Source organism: Camponotus vicinus, unplaced genomic scaffold, assembly GCF_025532165.1.
Source record: "Camponotus vicinus isolate PSW18456_S1 unplaced genomic scaffold, iyCamVici1.0 SCAF_11, whole genome shotgun sequence".
In the NCBI taxonomy this organism is placed as follows: Eukaryota; Metazoa; Arthropoda; class Insecta; order Hymenoptera; family Formicidae; genus Camponotus; species Camponotus vicinus.
In genome coordinates, this window is record NW_028141947.1 from 14,870,983 (window position 1) to 14,887,810 (window position 16,828).

General features: G+C 32.3%; 1 protein-coding gene across 1 annotated transcript in view; it reads right to left on the bottom strand.

Moving 5' to 3' along the window:
* Fng (Fringe glycosyltransferase) overlaps nt 1-16,828 on the bottom strand; it is an 82,160-nt gene that overhangs the window by 55,307 nt on the left and 10,025 nt on the right. Inside the window, exons 4-5 of the mRNA XM_083083129.1 lie at nt 16,344-16,392; nt 12,609-12,711 (exon numbers count right to left, since the gene is read on the bottom strand). Coding sequence (XP_082939255.1) covers nt 12,609-12,711; nt 16,344-16,392 — 152 coding nt within the window. The remainder of the gene's footprint in view (nt 1-12,608; nt 12,712-16,343; nt 16,393-16,828) is intronic.

Consider the following 16,828-nt stretch of genomic DNA (forward strand, 5'->3'; position numbering starts at 1 on the left):
AAGTACTGTGACTCAACTAGATTATTTATTGACTATATGAATCATATGTGATTCATTTTGTTGTGACTGTATATTCAAACAATTATGCAAAATATTTTTTGTAGAATTAAGCGTTATTATGCGAATATAATAACGCTTATTCGAAGCAAAGCAAATTATTGATCATTAACTCGTGTCAGCGAACAGTAAATACATCATAATAAATCTGATCAATAGACGGGAAATTGTTTGCTGACCACAACCATAAAATCATATATAAACGCGCAATTATATTAGACAGAATGCATAGAGAATAAAATATAATTACTTCAATATTCCGATTTTACGAGCTACTTGATAGTATTTCATATTATCCACGCACTATTATCAATGTTGAATTTCATTAAACCAATGAATAATTATATTTATTAAAGTTAACAAATTTCGTTTCTAGAATTTCATCGAAATACTTGATGAAATTTTAATTATCTCGTTAATAAAGATTATAAGTGGAAATTAAGTGTTTCGAATTATAGCGATAAAAATTATATCGTTGATTACATATCGTCGAAAAAAGTTTTTTAACATAGATTTAAAGAAATAATAATAATAATAATAATAATAACAATAATAATTTCAGATTATTATTATTATAACTATTTCAAAGTTAGCTTGTCCTAATGAGAGGACTTCTCAATTTGTCAGTCTACAATCTCATAGATATACACCTTGCCTTTACAACGTTAAACGTGGCGACCATCGTATGCATTGACGTACGATAAATTAAACTAGACGGTTGTAACCGCATCAGTGCATCGTAACAGTACCACCGTGACAGCGCGTTGTCTTGTGCAGCGGAACCGACGAGAATTACGCGCATCTTGTCAAGAATTAACCATGAATAATAGAACACACGAGCGTTTACCTTAGAAACGACCAACTATTTTCCGCCATGGGCTTGCCTCCGTTTAAACACACATGTTATTACGTATGTATGCACCGAGAAAGCGTACAAACGATTGTGCGTTTCTAAATTTTGAAACGGATAGAGCTGGCTCAGCAGAACACATGTTTGATGAAATAATTAAAGGATATTCCGAAAAAAATGCAAGCATTAAAATTTTCCAATGTGGAGTCATGATAAAAAAATAATTTAGAAATAGTAACACCATAGACTGAAATATCTAAATATTTATAGAAAATGTTTGCACATGTTATGGTTGTTGAACAGAATTTGAACAGAAATTTTTGAGAGAAATTTCATATGTAATAAAAAATTATTATAAAATAAAATATAATAAAATATATTTATTATGTATAATAATAAATAAAAATGAACGTTTATGTTATTACAATATTTTTGGAAATTCAAGCAACATTATTCCGCTTTTTCTTTGTCTCTTTAATATTAATAAAACAAAAATAACCATGACATGTATGCATATGTTGTATAAAGTATGTGATATTTGAATAGAAAAAGAAAATAAAAAAGAAAATAAAAAAGAAAAAAAAGTAAAAGTTGCGGAACTTCCAACTATGAGACATTCGAGTACATTCGATATACAAGCTGAACTTATACATCGTCCATAAGATTTTCTTTTTCACAATCTCGAGAATATTTTATTACGCAGATACAATTTCGCGAGCTATCTTATGTTACTCTTATTTCCAGTAAATCGAAACTTCTTCGGTAACTTGTTATGTTGGGTTATATGATCTTATAAGTTACAGATATATTGCAGTTTCAAAAATGCATTTTCTTCATATATTCTATAAATGCGACAAATCTGACATCAAAATAATATCGCGGCCATAAATATCAAAATGCGAAATACTATTTTGAACTATCAATATAATTAATAAATTGTAAATAACCAATATACAAAAGCAAAACAATAATTTTGTCGATCATTAAAAGCATAATTAAAAATTTTAACAAATTTAGATATGAATTATGCATGTGTGTAAAATGCAGAAACTATAATGTTAAATAAATAATGATTTATTATAATCATCAGATATTTTTTCAATTAAAACTGCTCTTAAGAGTTTTATATCAATTTAAAGAATTTCAAATAAAAAAAAAATAATATAAACATATCGCGAATGGCTTTTAATTGAAAGAAAATTAAGGAGTATTCGAATTTTAAAATCAAAGGAAATATTTGTTTTGTTTTCGACTAAGAACTCCGACTTTTCCAAAAGCCAATCCTCAAACCAGCTCCGATACAAAGTTTGAAATATACTTTCTATTGCCAAATCCACCTAATTCCAGTCAATCATAAAGATATATATCAATGCTAATATATGTACGTTCTCTGAAACTGAGGGCGTGGCGCCGAGATAAACGGATTGTAAGTAGAAAGCATGCTAAGGTTAATCAGGAGCAAACCCGATCGCGCGTGGCCAAAGTAATAACGCAACTCGAGATCGTGTCGAATTAAAAAATCGTAAAAAATGCGATAATAAATGATCGCGTGAGTGATATGGCTTGTGTAAGCGGCACCGCGCAATTCTAAAAGCATATTTGTTGTATGATTGAGAAACATAAAAAGCCACGAACGAAAAGAAAAATAAATTTGAAACCATTTACGGAAACAGAAATAAATTACACTTTTTTTAAGTTACAAGATTTATGGTTTTCGAAAAATATCTGAGATACATGCTGAGAAATAAAAAAATATATACTAGCTACTTTCATATATATATGTAATAATTATAATAATTATAATAATCTATAATTAATTATTGATACGTAATAAGCAACATAGTGTAAAAATTATATATCCAAAGATATTAAATATTAAAATTTCAAATATATTTTTCAATTAAATCTTAATAGCGGACATATCGTTTTAGTTTTTGCAAAGGGATATCTCTCATATATGATTATAAAAGTGTTTATTATCAAACATTCTGTATAAAGACCTGTCAAGATGACGATGGACTGAGGAAATGCATCGCAATTGTAAAGAAAACGCGGTAGAGTTATAGGAAACTGATGTAATTAGGTGCTCTTCAGGCGTGTTCACGAATTCAGAGGCCGTACATCACATAGGCTCTTTTGTTCCACTTTCGAGTATATCAAGTTATATTGTGTACCAGCAAGCATCGCGCCGGATGTACCAATGAGCGGCGCGGCGAGAGTCAATGAGCCATTTCCGGGGCCTCTCTCGCTGCAGAATATTACATTGATAACAGAAATTACCTTCCAAGTGTTCGCGATGGATGGCAAAGACGTTTCTCTGGAGACACCGGCCGAAAAGCGAAACCGCCAAGATATCCGCGAATTTGGAGGTTTATAACGATAAATTTCGATGAATTTAAATTTTTAATGTAAGAACACATGGAAAATAATTTCTTTATATTCGCGTTAACGAAAATACGGAAAAACAATCGTAATATTTTTTCGCAGCTCGTCATCGAATTAAGAATCTAATCAAATTATACCGATTTCAATCTAATCGTTCAAAGCTTAAAACTGAATGAAACTCTACTGACCTACTGATATATATAATCGTGATAAATAATCAATCAATAAATTCTCTATTAAAATCAATAAATTAAAATATACTAAGATATAAAAATAAACTGACTAATTTGCATTCGAACGTTAATCATCGCGATCCGTTAATTGATTCTATAAGTATTTATTTCATGGAATTGAAGCGATTAAATCTTGTATGTGCTCAATAACAGCTTTTTTGCTATTTAAACTTGAGCATTTTCAAGAGAAGAAACAGATTAATCCACTCATGAATACATTGATTTTTCTATAGACTGCCTTCTCGACCTATCTCGTTCGTATGATTCTGAATGGAATCATTCATGCAGAGAACCATAGTTGTATAGTGTCGACATAATGAGATAGGCAAAAAACCTGTATCAAATGTATTCGCCGAATTCATCAAAGATTCTAGGAATTTGTAAATGACAACTTGCAATCTTGCACTAATATATATTTCAAGCTATGTTTTAAGTATTAAAAGCATTAAATGCTTATTAATTATTAATTCACTTTGCTAAATGATTTTAAATATGCTTAATATTTAAATGAATTCATAAATAAATACGCATGTATAATAGTAAAATTTTTTTAGAATATAAATTAAACAATCTTTGTGTATTAATAATGAATAAATAAAACAATGCGAAATATATCGTAAATTTTATTTTATTTTAAGACAATTACTCCATATATCAATATGAATAATGCTAGAACATGTGAGACTTATTCTGATCCAGCTTGCAAAATGATTAAATAAATAGCCTCGTGGAAATGTCCACGGATCATAAAGCATACAATATGCATTGAATTGCAATCGGCGTGCTCATTTTATTTTTGAAGGATAAATCTCGGAGGCGAAAATCGCAATTTGCTTGACGTAGATTATCAGAGTTGATTTTCTCTTGTATGCAATAAAACACAGCTTGAAATATTGGCACAATTTTTATAATTTTTATGATTTTTTATGATTAATCTGTAAAAAATGATTATAAACATGATTAATTTTAAACGAAATACAGTAATCAGGGCATCTGTGTATCTTTAATATGCGTTGCACATGTCCTGACAATCATCGGGATATCGAATCCTACGAGAGAACAAATATCATAGGGCACGGTACGAAAGAACAAATCAAATGAGCCCGAGGGGATTCGCGTGATCCACGCGGACTCTCCAAAGGGCGGGTACAAGAAGATGAGAACGAAGCGAGGAGGAAGATCGAGAGAAACGGGGAGAACGCATTGAAACGCGTCATTCGATCGCGAGGCCGGTATCAGGTGCAAACCAGTTTCGGTGCATATAAAAGAGAACCGCGTTGTGCATCGACGATCCGCACTCAAATGGCGACACGCACTCATCATCACGAATATACGATACATATACGCGTGCATACATGTGCGAGTACATCCGCGCGCGACCTGTTATGAACGAGTTCGTGCAACGATGTAAATTCGTTGGACTTTGAGAAGTGTACACATACCGCATGTTATTCTCGTAATTTCAGACGCATTCTCGTCGTGAAATCTGAATATAAAATAACTCACATCGCGAATGCGACACCGTCATTTTATAGCCTGCGGTATCGCGTGGTCGTAAATGATTTCAGAATCTTACAGTACCCCGCAAAATTTCATAAACGTCAATTATACCGAAGGATTATATCGTCGAGCGCTCAGATACGATCCATATATTTCTCGCTTTATTCAAATCATTAGCATGTCGATGAACTTGTGAAAGAACGCTAGTAAATTGTTATATATGCATTTATTGTAACGTGATAAAAAAACTATGGTTGCACATATATCTTTATTTTTTATGATAAATTAATAAACCTAATGTTTCACTCATCATATGCATTACTCTGTACATATTAAGATTTGACAATGAAAATGTAAAAAAAAAAATAAATAAATAAATAAATAAAATTCTTAAAAATTGAGCTTATATAAACTCATTATTAAAATTTATTATTTTTAATTTATTAAAATTTATTATTTTTAATTTATTAAAATTTATTATTTAAAAATTACTATTATTAGTAATTAAAATATTAATAATTTACAATACGTTATAGTAGATATTTGTTTAAATATTTGCATAAATATCTTTATAAATTCCTGTAATTCGAAAGTAACATAACATTTGCAAATACTTGGAGTTTTTTACAGGAATCCCTTTTCATATGCAACTACATGTCTATTTCATTTCAAGAATATGCTCTGCTCTACGATCTACTATTCGCGGACAAGATTCGCCTTTTCTTGCTATCCTTAATGTAACTTCCTCGTCTACATCTTCGAGCATCTCGAAATTATGTGGTCTGGAAATTACTGGAAAGAAACTGCGCTTCCTGGGAGAGGATCAATCTCTCGTCGAATAAAATAATCCGGTAGCAAAATCGCGCTTAATGCACGCAGGCATTAACCGCGATTTTCTATGCAACGAGTTGACGATTTCCATAATGACGCGCGGTGATCGTAATGACTCCGATTAATTTTATTGCCGTTACGCAACGGCAAATCTAAGCAATTGCCACAACTGCGGTTCAACGATCGAGCGTTAAATAAATCAATTGTATTCTGACGAATGGTCGATTCGGTTAAATGATCGATGGCCGACAGTTCAAACGCACATGTATAAAATAACGCAGTACGCGATGTGTTTAAATGTGACTCCGTAAAAAAGATTGACTACAAGTGCTTACAATACAAGAATAATTTGAAACAATATTTAAATCTCTGGTTTACTCGAAACTATTTTTAATACACAGAATTTTAAAATTTGATTTCAAAATGAGATATGTTAATTTTACAGAGATATTCTTTCTTTTGGTAAAAAAATATTCTATATGAGACATCGAATATCAAAAATGTAAGTTTATATTAGATGCGCATCGTATATAAGATATCATCTCAAGATTGTGCAGTCAGAAAAATAATATTCCACGTTACTCTAGATTCTCGAAGAAGAGGACGGAACTCGTGTCACGTTTACAGACGTCTACAGGATACACCACTATAAGACACGACCGTTTAAGGTGGGATTACAGTGAACATCTCTGAATCAGACGATTCAGCAACCCACGCCTGAATCAAGACAACACGTCAATAAGAATTAGAAGAAATGAGATCTGTTGGACATAGCAAAGATTTATGCGCGATGTTACTAAGAATTTAAACTGTAATTAAACAGGAAATAGTAAATATAGTTGATATGTATAAAATTTACATCAAATATTTTGAATAAATCACGAACAAGATATCTTTTTTTTTCCCTGAACTTTTCTTTCTCTGAATTACTATAATTATTTAATTATATATATAATAAAATTATATATATAAAATATATAAATCTATTAATATCTTTTTATCTTATAACTTAATAAAATATTTATAAGAAGAATCATATACTATTTTTAGAAATTGAGACATTGTAAAAGCAACTTAATTATGAAAATACTTTCTATTCGTCACAAAACTGTTTAAGAATTCATAAACTACTTGAGAGAGATATTGCTCGAGAGGAATTCAAGGAAGCGGGATTCATATATCAACTTTCTCGCAAAAATATATAATCGTTATGAATACAGATTATTGTATCTTGTACAAATAATTGTCTTTCATTCACACACAATTGATTATTCTTATATAATTAATTTTAATAGAGTCTTTAATTCCTACATAATAACCAATAAATTGTTTTATACATTGAATTATTTAACAGCTAGAGAAATACAATATCATTTGTTTCATAGAACATTTCTAAAAATTAGTATGATAAAAACGCTAAGTATTATTGTTATATCCGTACACTGAGAAAAATCGTTTGATTGTACCAACAAGACATAGAAGCCATTTTGGTTAAACCAAGCAGAATTTCTAGTTATCACAACAAGACTCGATTTTGTATAACTAGAACATTTAATAGAATTTACTACAAGGATTTGGTTAGTATTTTCTAGTTGAATCTATAAAACTTCTTGTTATATTAATTAAACATGGACACAATGATGCCATTTTTTTGTAAATTTAGTATTATTATCCAGAAAATTTGGTAAATTTAACAGGAAGAAATTAATCATATTCATCTGGTAATTCCTAAAGGAATTTCTGATTCGTCCATTTTCCAACAGACATTGGTTGAATCTATCAGATTTCTAATTAATGCAACCAGTTTTTTTTCTCAGTGTACCATTTGTTATGTCACCGTATTGAGAAATCTGCACGAACGCGATGCAGGACGCAGTGGCCACGGAGGTAAAATCGGTAAACCAGAAGAAAGAGAAAATAAACGGGGAAAAGCGCAAGGCGGTCCCCTTCCGACATCTCTAAACGCTTATTATGCGGCATTACCGGCAGCCCTATATACGTGTAATACGCGGTCACGCGACGTTAACCATTGCGGGAACCATTCTGTGTCCAGAAGCGGTGCAAGTTTTTTGCCTCCCGATGCAACGCGCTCGTGGCGCTCGTAATTGTATCCAAGGATATCCGCCGTAATTACCAAGAAACCATCTCGAGCGGCGGTATCCGAGAGAGCAAAGTAGTACGAAAAAAAACGGATGAGTTTCTCTTCTGATCTGCACTACGTGTTAAAAGTCAGAGATCGACACGCGAATACTTGTGCGAGCATCGATATATACATATGTCGCTCAAAGTGGAACATGTCTAACAGATGGAGCATAATTTATAAGATCGACTTTAATTATAAAATCGCATGTAAAGTAGACCTTACAAATTATGTGCTTCGTCTAGTCCGAATACTCACGTGAACGTAAACCTCGTCGTTATCTATCGCTCGTTATGTATAATCATAACATAATTATAAATATTACAAATTAAAAAGAAATAAAAATTTAATTTCTTTCTCTAAGAGAGAATGTCAAACTATTCACATAATAAAATACTTATTCCAGAATTCCTCTCTCAAAACGCCAGTTTAAAACTTAGACCGATAGTATATCAGCTATAAGATTTCTCGGAAAAAAGGTATTATTTGAACATGATAAATGTAGTATCATTGTGCAAACTGCAAGATTTTGTTGGAAATGTGATAAGATGACCTGAAATTCTACGCATTTCTCACCTGTATGAAAATCTCTTTTTAATATAATAGAGATAGTAAAAATAGTTAATTCATTCATGACTGCGATATTCTAAGATTATTGAGAAAATATTAACTTTAAGATACTCTAAGATTAATGAGAAAATATTAACTTTATTATAAAAGAAAGAAATAAAACATCGCCATAAACGCGAAACTAAGAAATTATAAGAAATTATAAGATTATTACTTGTTCTCATGTGAAATTAATTTTTTATAAAAATCATATAAAAATTTCTAAAATAAACTGAAAGAGCATTCGCTCTTAAAAATTCCGTCTAAAAATATCTCCATATGGCTCTTTTGTAAATTTGCGCCATTTTACCGCTATTCTTTTATCGACGCCAAGGATCTGAATGGTTGTGCATAAAACACTTGTATAATTAGACGAAGCGAGGTGTAAAATCGTCGGCGATAATGTAAATGAATGAGAAGTTTTAACACGTTTAGCAATAAAACACTGAAATTCCACGCCGCGAAAAAGAACATATGTTACCTCAACTAAGCTAATCTTATGGTTGCGAAAACATCTCGATAGCATCTCGGTGGTTCATAATCATTAATTAATATGCTTATTTCTTTAAATTTCAAAGAAATATTATTTACTGATTTTGTCTTAAAATTTTTTAAATTTAAATTTTAGAAGATTATCTCCTAAATATTTGAAATATGTATCTTAAAAAATTCAAGATACATTTTTTTTTACTAAAAATTTTTCAATTTGTGTGATTACATTATGTCGAATTTTTCCTTTATTTTTGTGTGTAAAATAATTATCACTATTTTTCATTCTTCTTATGCGGCGTATGCAAAAGGGGGAGAAAAGTAAACCTAGGCTAGAAGGACAACAGAGATAGGGTTCCCATAGAAGCGAAGGAAGGTAGTTAACGACGGAAAGAGCAATAAGAAAGAAGCATAGCAAACCCGCATGTGACATTCGAGACACTTTTTCTCTTTCCTTGGCTATCTCCTGTCATCCTCTCGATGCCCTCTCGAAAGGCTTCGGCTGGTAAGAAGGAGGAAGAGAAAGAGATTGAATCGTCTTCTCCTGACCAGCTGGTACCACTTCTCCTCGTCTTTAATCTCTCCCCGCCTGTCTCGTCTTCACGACACAGGAACGAGAGCTCGACGAGAGACAACTCACCCTCCTTTCCTTTTCTTCCTCTTCTCCTTCGTTTTCGTACCAAAAGATCGCGGTGCATTGTAAACTTTTTGAAAGAACACAAAAGGAAATGTTCTTTCTGCGAACTCTTAGTCTAAGAGAATCACGAAGAAAGAATGCGTATTCATTCGGGAAAAAAGTGATATTAACAGCTTTAAAAGAACATTCCTATACTTCGATTTTCAAAGATTAGTGTAAATAAGTTAGATAATGATATACGATGTATAAGATATTACGTAAACTCCTACATTTTTAGAAATCGTTTAAGTGTGAAAGTATGTATGTAACAAATGATTATTATTTAGATATTAAAATATTATTTATTTAGATGTATTTATATTTAGTTAGATATTATTATTTAATTTTTAGATATTATTATTAATTTATTTAGATATTATTATTAATTTATTCAGATATTATTTAAATATTATTATTTAGATATTATTATTAATTTATTTAGATATTATTATTTAGATATTAATTAAAATAATTTACCGCGAGATATAAACGAGATACTGTACTAGGAATTTTCAGTAGGTTAATTTCCCATAACAATCTTTCGTCAGTACTTAAACCGCTTGTTTAGGCAGCCGCTGAAATAAGTATACCAGGAGGAAGGCGTACGACGTATGAAAATGTTATACTAGGAGACCAAAAGCCGAAGTCTCCCGTTTATGTAACAAAACTTAAAAACATCTATAAAACTGTATAAAGAAAACTTAGTACTCTATTATGATAATTAACAGATGTCTAACGAGTGTGATGCAAAAGTTTGCACGAAAAATGAATGTGCTAATGTAGGAATTTTTTGATTAGGCGGCCGAAATATCGCGCATTTAGACGAGACAAAATGGACGATTACGTTGCATCTCTTGGATTTTTCTCGCTTTAAAGCTTTCAATGACACGCACACGGATAAGTCGTAAAGAAAAGGGAGACGTTTCCCCCAAAATGAAAGGAGCCGCCGACTGTGACTCGGGACTACGTTAATTGGTTTCCGACGAGTCATCCGACGATGATGACGAGCCATTAGACATGTTTTTCTAAGCGCTACCACTCCGCATAGAGATAATATTTTGACGATGCCTCGCGTACGTTTTAGTGGGCGTTTAGGCCACCTTATGCAAACACGAATTTCCGACGGTCGCAAGTCGTAGCAATAACACTTCATTCGCAAACAACGCGGAAATCCCGGGCGGGTTACCAAAGTTTGCCGTATCTACGCGCACCGTAGTCGCGTTTACCGTCATGAAAAAATCGTGCTCTTTTTTTCTAGCTGCCGCTCCATTCAAAAAACGCACCTATGCAAATCCATTAACGTCTCTTCCTACTCCGAGATTGTTCCATGAACGCGATACGCGCGTCAGTTGAGCATTCGGCTCAAGAGAAAAGAAAATAAAAACTAAAAATAAAAACTCAGATGGGAAATAGGATCGAATAACCAATGAAAAATATATATGTTGAAATCTCTTATAAAAAAATCCTCCAACAAATAGTTTAAACATTAAAAGAGCTCGAAAAATCAAATTTAAGGAACTAGTACTTACAATTGTATCAAAAAAATTAAATAAAAAAATTAAAGAAAATATTATTTTAAATAAATTTTAAAAACGGCATGAAAGTAAGTTAATTTCAAAATATAATTAAATCTCTGGATATGAATATTAGCGGAAACGCGAGAGAGACTACTCCGAAATTATCATATTGTCTATGCTTTGCTCCAAAATCCACTGATTTACGTCCAAATCAGAAGAGAAAACAAATTCCTTGGTTTGATAACGAATGCAAATTTCTCGGTTTATTATTGAGTTCGATCCTTAGTATGAGTAAAATAACTACGATAAATATTTCACATGCATCAATTTCATGAAGAATGAAATATATTTAATATTTTCTCGTCAATAATATATCTATATATTTCGCGTAATCTCCGGCATGGAATTGTCAACGTTTCGCGACATTGTTTATCATATGTGAACGTGTGGATATTCGCAAATAGAGAATCGGATATTCATTTCATTGGACGGATATCGGATATTATCGATCGAATAGCGGACCGGTAATAGCGACCCGGACGCCTATTCGAAGAAGAGATACGCGTGTGGCATACACCGGATAACAACCTTAGATAAAGCCCGTTTTCACCGGCGGTTTATTTATTTGGCCGGATGGCGATATGTCGAGTGTACTTACGACTTATCGGATCAAGATCGGATGATTGTTCCGAGAACAGGTCGCGACAACGCTATCTTTTCTCATGTGCACGACACCATAATCTTATTATTAGAATGTGGGTGTGAAATACAAGCGAAATAAAATGCAAAAGTAGATGTGATTCTTATCTTTTCTTTGAGGAGAAGAAAAAACAGCGTATTATAATCCATAAATATTTGCGCACTCTATAGATGTGCGAATTAAGCAAGATCCTCTTGGATCCTCAAACGAAAGGAGATATAAATCTTAATAAGAGATACGGGCACGTCGCGATATGAAGAACGCGTTAAAAAAATCAACCTATTGCGCGAGGCCGATAAAAGCGTTCATGCTAATTAAACGGGAATAACTTCTATCTGACAAGAAAGTGACATTTCGAGAGAATATTTCATACGTTTGAAGAACTCACACGTAATTAGATTTGATTAGATTGGTTTTAATTTAGAAGAGCGAAAAAAATGCTATAAAAAAATACTCAATCAGCTGATATTGGCCGTTAAATTATGTGCTATGTGTGAGGATGTATGCGCGATTTATATTTGTAATTTCTAATTTGTTTACTTTATATTGAGATTAGAATCTATTTAGCGGAACAATAATACCGCATTTACTCAATTTTTGCAGATTGAAAAGTGTACTCACTTGCGGCCGCTGTCGAGAAATCTGTCGAATTCCACGGACATTTTGCAGCAAAGAGCCCGCCGATTGTGCGAGGATGAGCACTTGGTGTTAATCATGTGGCCATCTGAAAGCAAAGAGAGCGAGATGAATGTATGGTGGGCGTGCAATTAATTAAGAGGTTAATAATTATCCTTATGAGCCGCGTTCAGCGATCTAATTAATTCGAACTGATGGTTCATCGCTTCTTCAGGAGCGCTAATATCTTTTCGAGGATATATCGCGATACTACACACGCGCACATATACGGAGTATATCCTTCGCCAATCAATCAATATCGTAAGTTGGAGATAATTGTTGTAATTTAAATTAAATCGGGAAATAAAATTTCGTTAACAAAATTTCGTTATTAAGGATAATACTTACGATGTTTCCGTATAGTTTCGCGTCTCGATTGTGACTGACCTAGCCATAACAACATCATTCAATAATAAGGTCGTAATTGACTTATCTAAGTGATAAAAACAGGTGAGTTTATTGTTGTTATTGTTACGAATAAGTCAAAGTCAGTTGTACTCACGTTATTATGATTGCGGCAATAATTTTTATTTCGCCTTTTCTTTTTTTTTTGTCGAACTTATATATTTATATATATAAATTTATGTATTTTTTATTTATATATTTTTATATTTTATATTCTTATATTTATATTTTATATTTTATTATTTTATATTTTATATTTTTTTACTTTATATTTCTATATTATTAATTTATATATATATATATATATATTTTTTTTTTTTTTAATTTTTATCTATTAAAGTAATAAGGCTTAAAAAATTGTATTGTATATTTCTCAATGTAAATAATTGACGAAAGAGAAAAACGAAAACTACAATTTCTATAAATAACAGCTCTGCTCTCTCGAAAAAATCGTACAAGATCTCCGGCGTGCAAAGTTGTCAGCAACATCCCACAACTGGATGAACCGCGAAGAGCGGATCGGGTTCGAATCAGGTAGAAACGGTAATGAGAAATGGCCGATGCGGAGGTGCAAACCGGTGCAGAGCGCGTGGTGAGGTCAAATGTCGGACGGTGCCCGAGGGTTCGCGTGCTCATCCCTCCTCCTGCGTTCTTCCGCACCCGATATTATCCTTCTTGGAACTCGTGTCCACCCACGCTCCTGCCTCCGCTCGTGACTAATGCGTGGTCCGAGTTATGAGCGACGCATGAAATAATGCCGAGTTTATTAAGGGGGGCGCCTGCCCGCGTCATAATAATCCGCGCGAACTTGGTCATCTTTTTACACAAGGGAGTATCCTCGATAATCATACGTATCATCTCTCGTATTCGTCATTTAAATGGGCTTTCGATCATCTTATCTAATGTATGAGAAGGATCTTGTGATCGTAATACTTTCCCTTTGCAATTTCTTTTTTTTTTTGTTTCTTGCTCTCGGACAAAAATAATATCACGATTGTGTTCAAACGCGAACGAAAACCTCGTCTGCTGCGTAATATTATTCGCGTTCCCGGTGCATCTTTCCGCCCTTCTTTGGCCGTTTCTCATCATCCGCTTTCTCCGCCTGCTCGTCATTTGCATCCGCGCCCGAGGGTGCAATTGAGATGCATTCTATAGTAGGCTGGCAATGATATTGCCGGTTAAAATTCGCCGTCGCCGTTATTATCTCAGATATTTAACAATAGGTTCGCCAACTGACGTTTGTGAATACAGAAAAAACACAAATGTTGTAAATTTTTATCATTTATCAAAAAAAAAGGGAAAAAAAGAAGGAAAAAAAAGAAAAAAAGCGAAAAGCTTGCTTTAATATGTTCTATTAATTAAAACAATTAGCTATTTCTTAAATAAAGAATATGTTAATTGAAATAAATTAATATGATTATTATAATACAATGTTTATAAATATCATATATTTTTATTTTAAAATCCTGCCACTAAACTTTAAATTCCACATATAGGGAGGCTATCGATTGATCGATCGATTACTCCGGAGGCTCGTGCAACGAGGCTGCTTATGTGAGGAACTTGCAAACCGGTCCATCTAGCATGCCCATAGAATTCTGTCGAGTTTATTCGAACAATTCACACACGTGCCCTCTATCTCTTTCGACGTATCGATTTCTCTTTATCGGACACCTGGTGCTTCGATCGATAGAAAATTATCTGATACCGACGTGTTAACAAATTCACGCGCGATGCTAATGGAATAATATAAAGTCTTCTCTAGCATGACATTATTTTTCAGCAAGAATAAGATCAGTAGTAAAATATTTTTACATTCTTAAATATAATAAAATTCTTGTAGATGCAAATCAAGAATAAGAATATAATCGATCTATTGCATAGTATATTAACTTATATTAACTTAAACTACTGTAATAAATTTATAATAGAAAAAAATGTACAAAACGCGACAGGTTTAGCAAATTGATTGATTTTGAGGAAATTTCATAAATCAAATTTATTAAATTGAATTAATATAAATTTTTTTCCCACTTGCTAAAAAGATTATCGCTTCGCGATATTAAATAATAAAATAAAGCAAATATATATACGGTATTATTACTTCTTCGTTGTTTCGGCGCTCTAGATTTAAAAAGACGCCCCAAGCAATTATCCAAATAAATCGCGCCTCAATCCGACTCCGAACAGACGGCCAAGACGTAGATATGACTAAACTTTCGAAATGATTGACGAGCGACTCAGCTTCTACGAGCGAACAAGACGAGCTCCTGCACACGCGTTCGTTTCGCCAGCAATTATCGCATAAACGAGAGCGGCCATTAAGGCCCGCCGTCGTAATTATCCGTGCCTCGTATTACACGAAAGAGGAATATATATATTTCGCTCGGGCTTCTTTTTTAATAGAACCATTTGTACGGAAACCGTTTAGGTACTCGCATCATCATTTTATAAATGTCTTTCTTACGATCTTGAGATTGTGGATTGATGAAACTAAATGAGTCGATATCGTCGCCATCACTTTCAACAAATATATATACTCCTGGACAAAATTAACGCATAATTTTTTTTCACTTTTTCTTTAAAATTCTTCATTAAAATTTAAATATCAGCTTTTAAAGAAAAAGTGAAAAAAAATTATGCGTTAATTTCATCCAGGAGTATATAACTTTTTTTTTAAAACACTATAACCGACAAAATCAGAATGTAAGAAAATACGAGATTATTATTACTATTATTATTACTGTTATAATCATATTCAAGCTGATAGTTTCATGATTAATCCTCTAAATTAATGATTTAACTCCAACGATAAGTCAATTTTAGTAACTAGTTTATTAAAAAATATCAATATTATAAATCCAGCAGGACCAAGTATTAATTTTTAATGTAATGGAATAACAAGAATTATCGATTAATTTATTACCATGTAATATTCCCATAATTAAATTTTTTAATTTAATTAAAAATTATTTTTTCTCATGTATACATAAATATAACCCATTTTTATATGATTTATTAATAAAATATTAAACGCTGTAGATATAATCTGATTATCTTTACGATTTAAACTTTGTTAAATTTTTGAACAGTAAATATTAAGTTAACATTAGAAACTATATAATTTTATCACATTTTTCTAAATAAAATTTACAAAGTAAGATAAACGATAAGTATAATAAGTAAGTAAATAATAAAATTGTATATATATATAGGCTATTTCTTTGGTCGTGCAAGATTCAATCAGTTTGGAAAAAATCATTGGCAAGTACTCACGGGTTTGGTTTTGGAAATACGGGTCGTCTCTATCGGTGAAAAACCAGGTCTGTAAACAGAAACAAAAAATAATCGTTATATTTTGATTATATACAGTCCTTTTTCGATTCCACATCCGATGCGGCACAATAATCACGCTACAGCACGTACGCGTTTGATTGTTTACCGCAGACTATCGAGGCAAACAACACGCACCATGTATCGATCATAAATTTCAATCTCTTTTTTACCCCCTCGATACGGATCGCTTCATCCATGTCAGTAATACGTAATAAATCTTATAACCTTGAAACGCTTTACGATACACTTCTTTCATTTATATTCGCGAGGCAGAATCAAACAAGATACGAGATAAAAATGAATATTCGATGAAAAAGGATCATGCTTAATGCTTCAGATCTTATTATAATCACGCGCGACATCAACAGAGATAACAATATTTCTTTTAATTAGAAATCAATCAAAAGATTTATTATAATTATCAA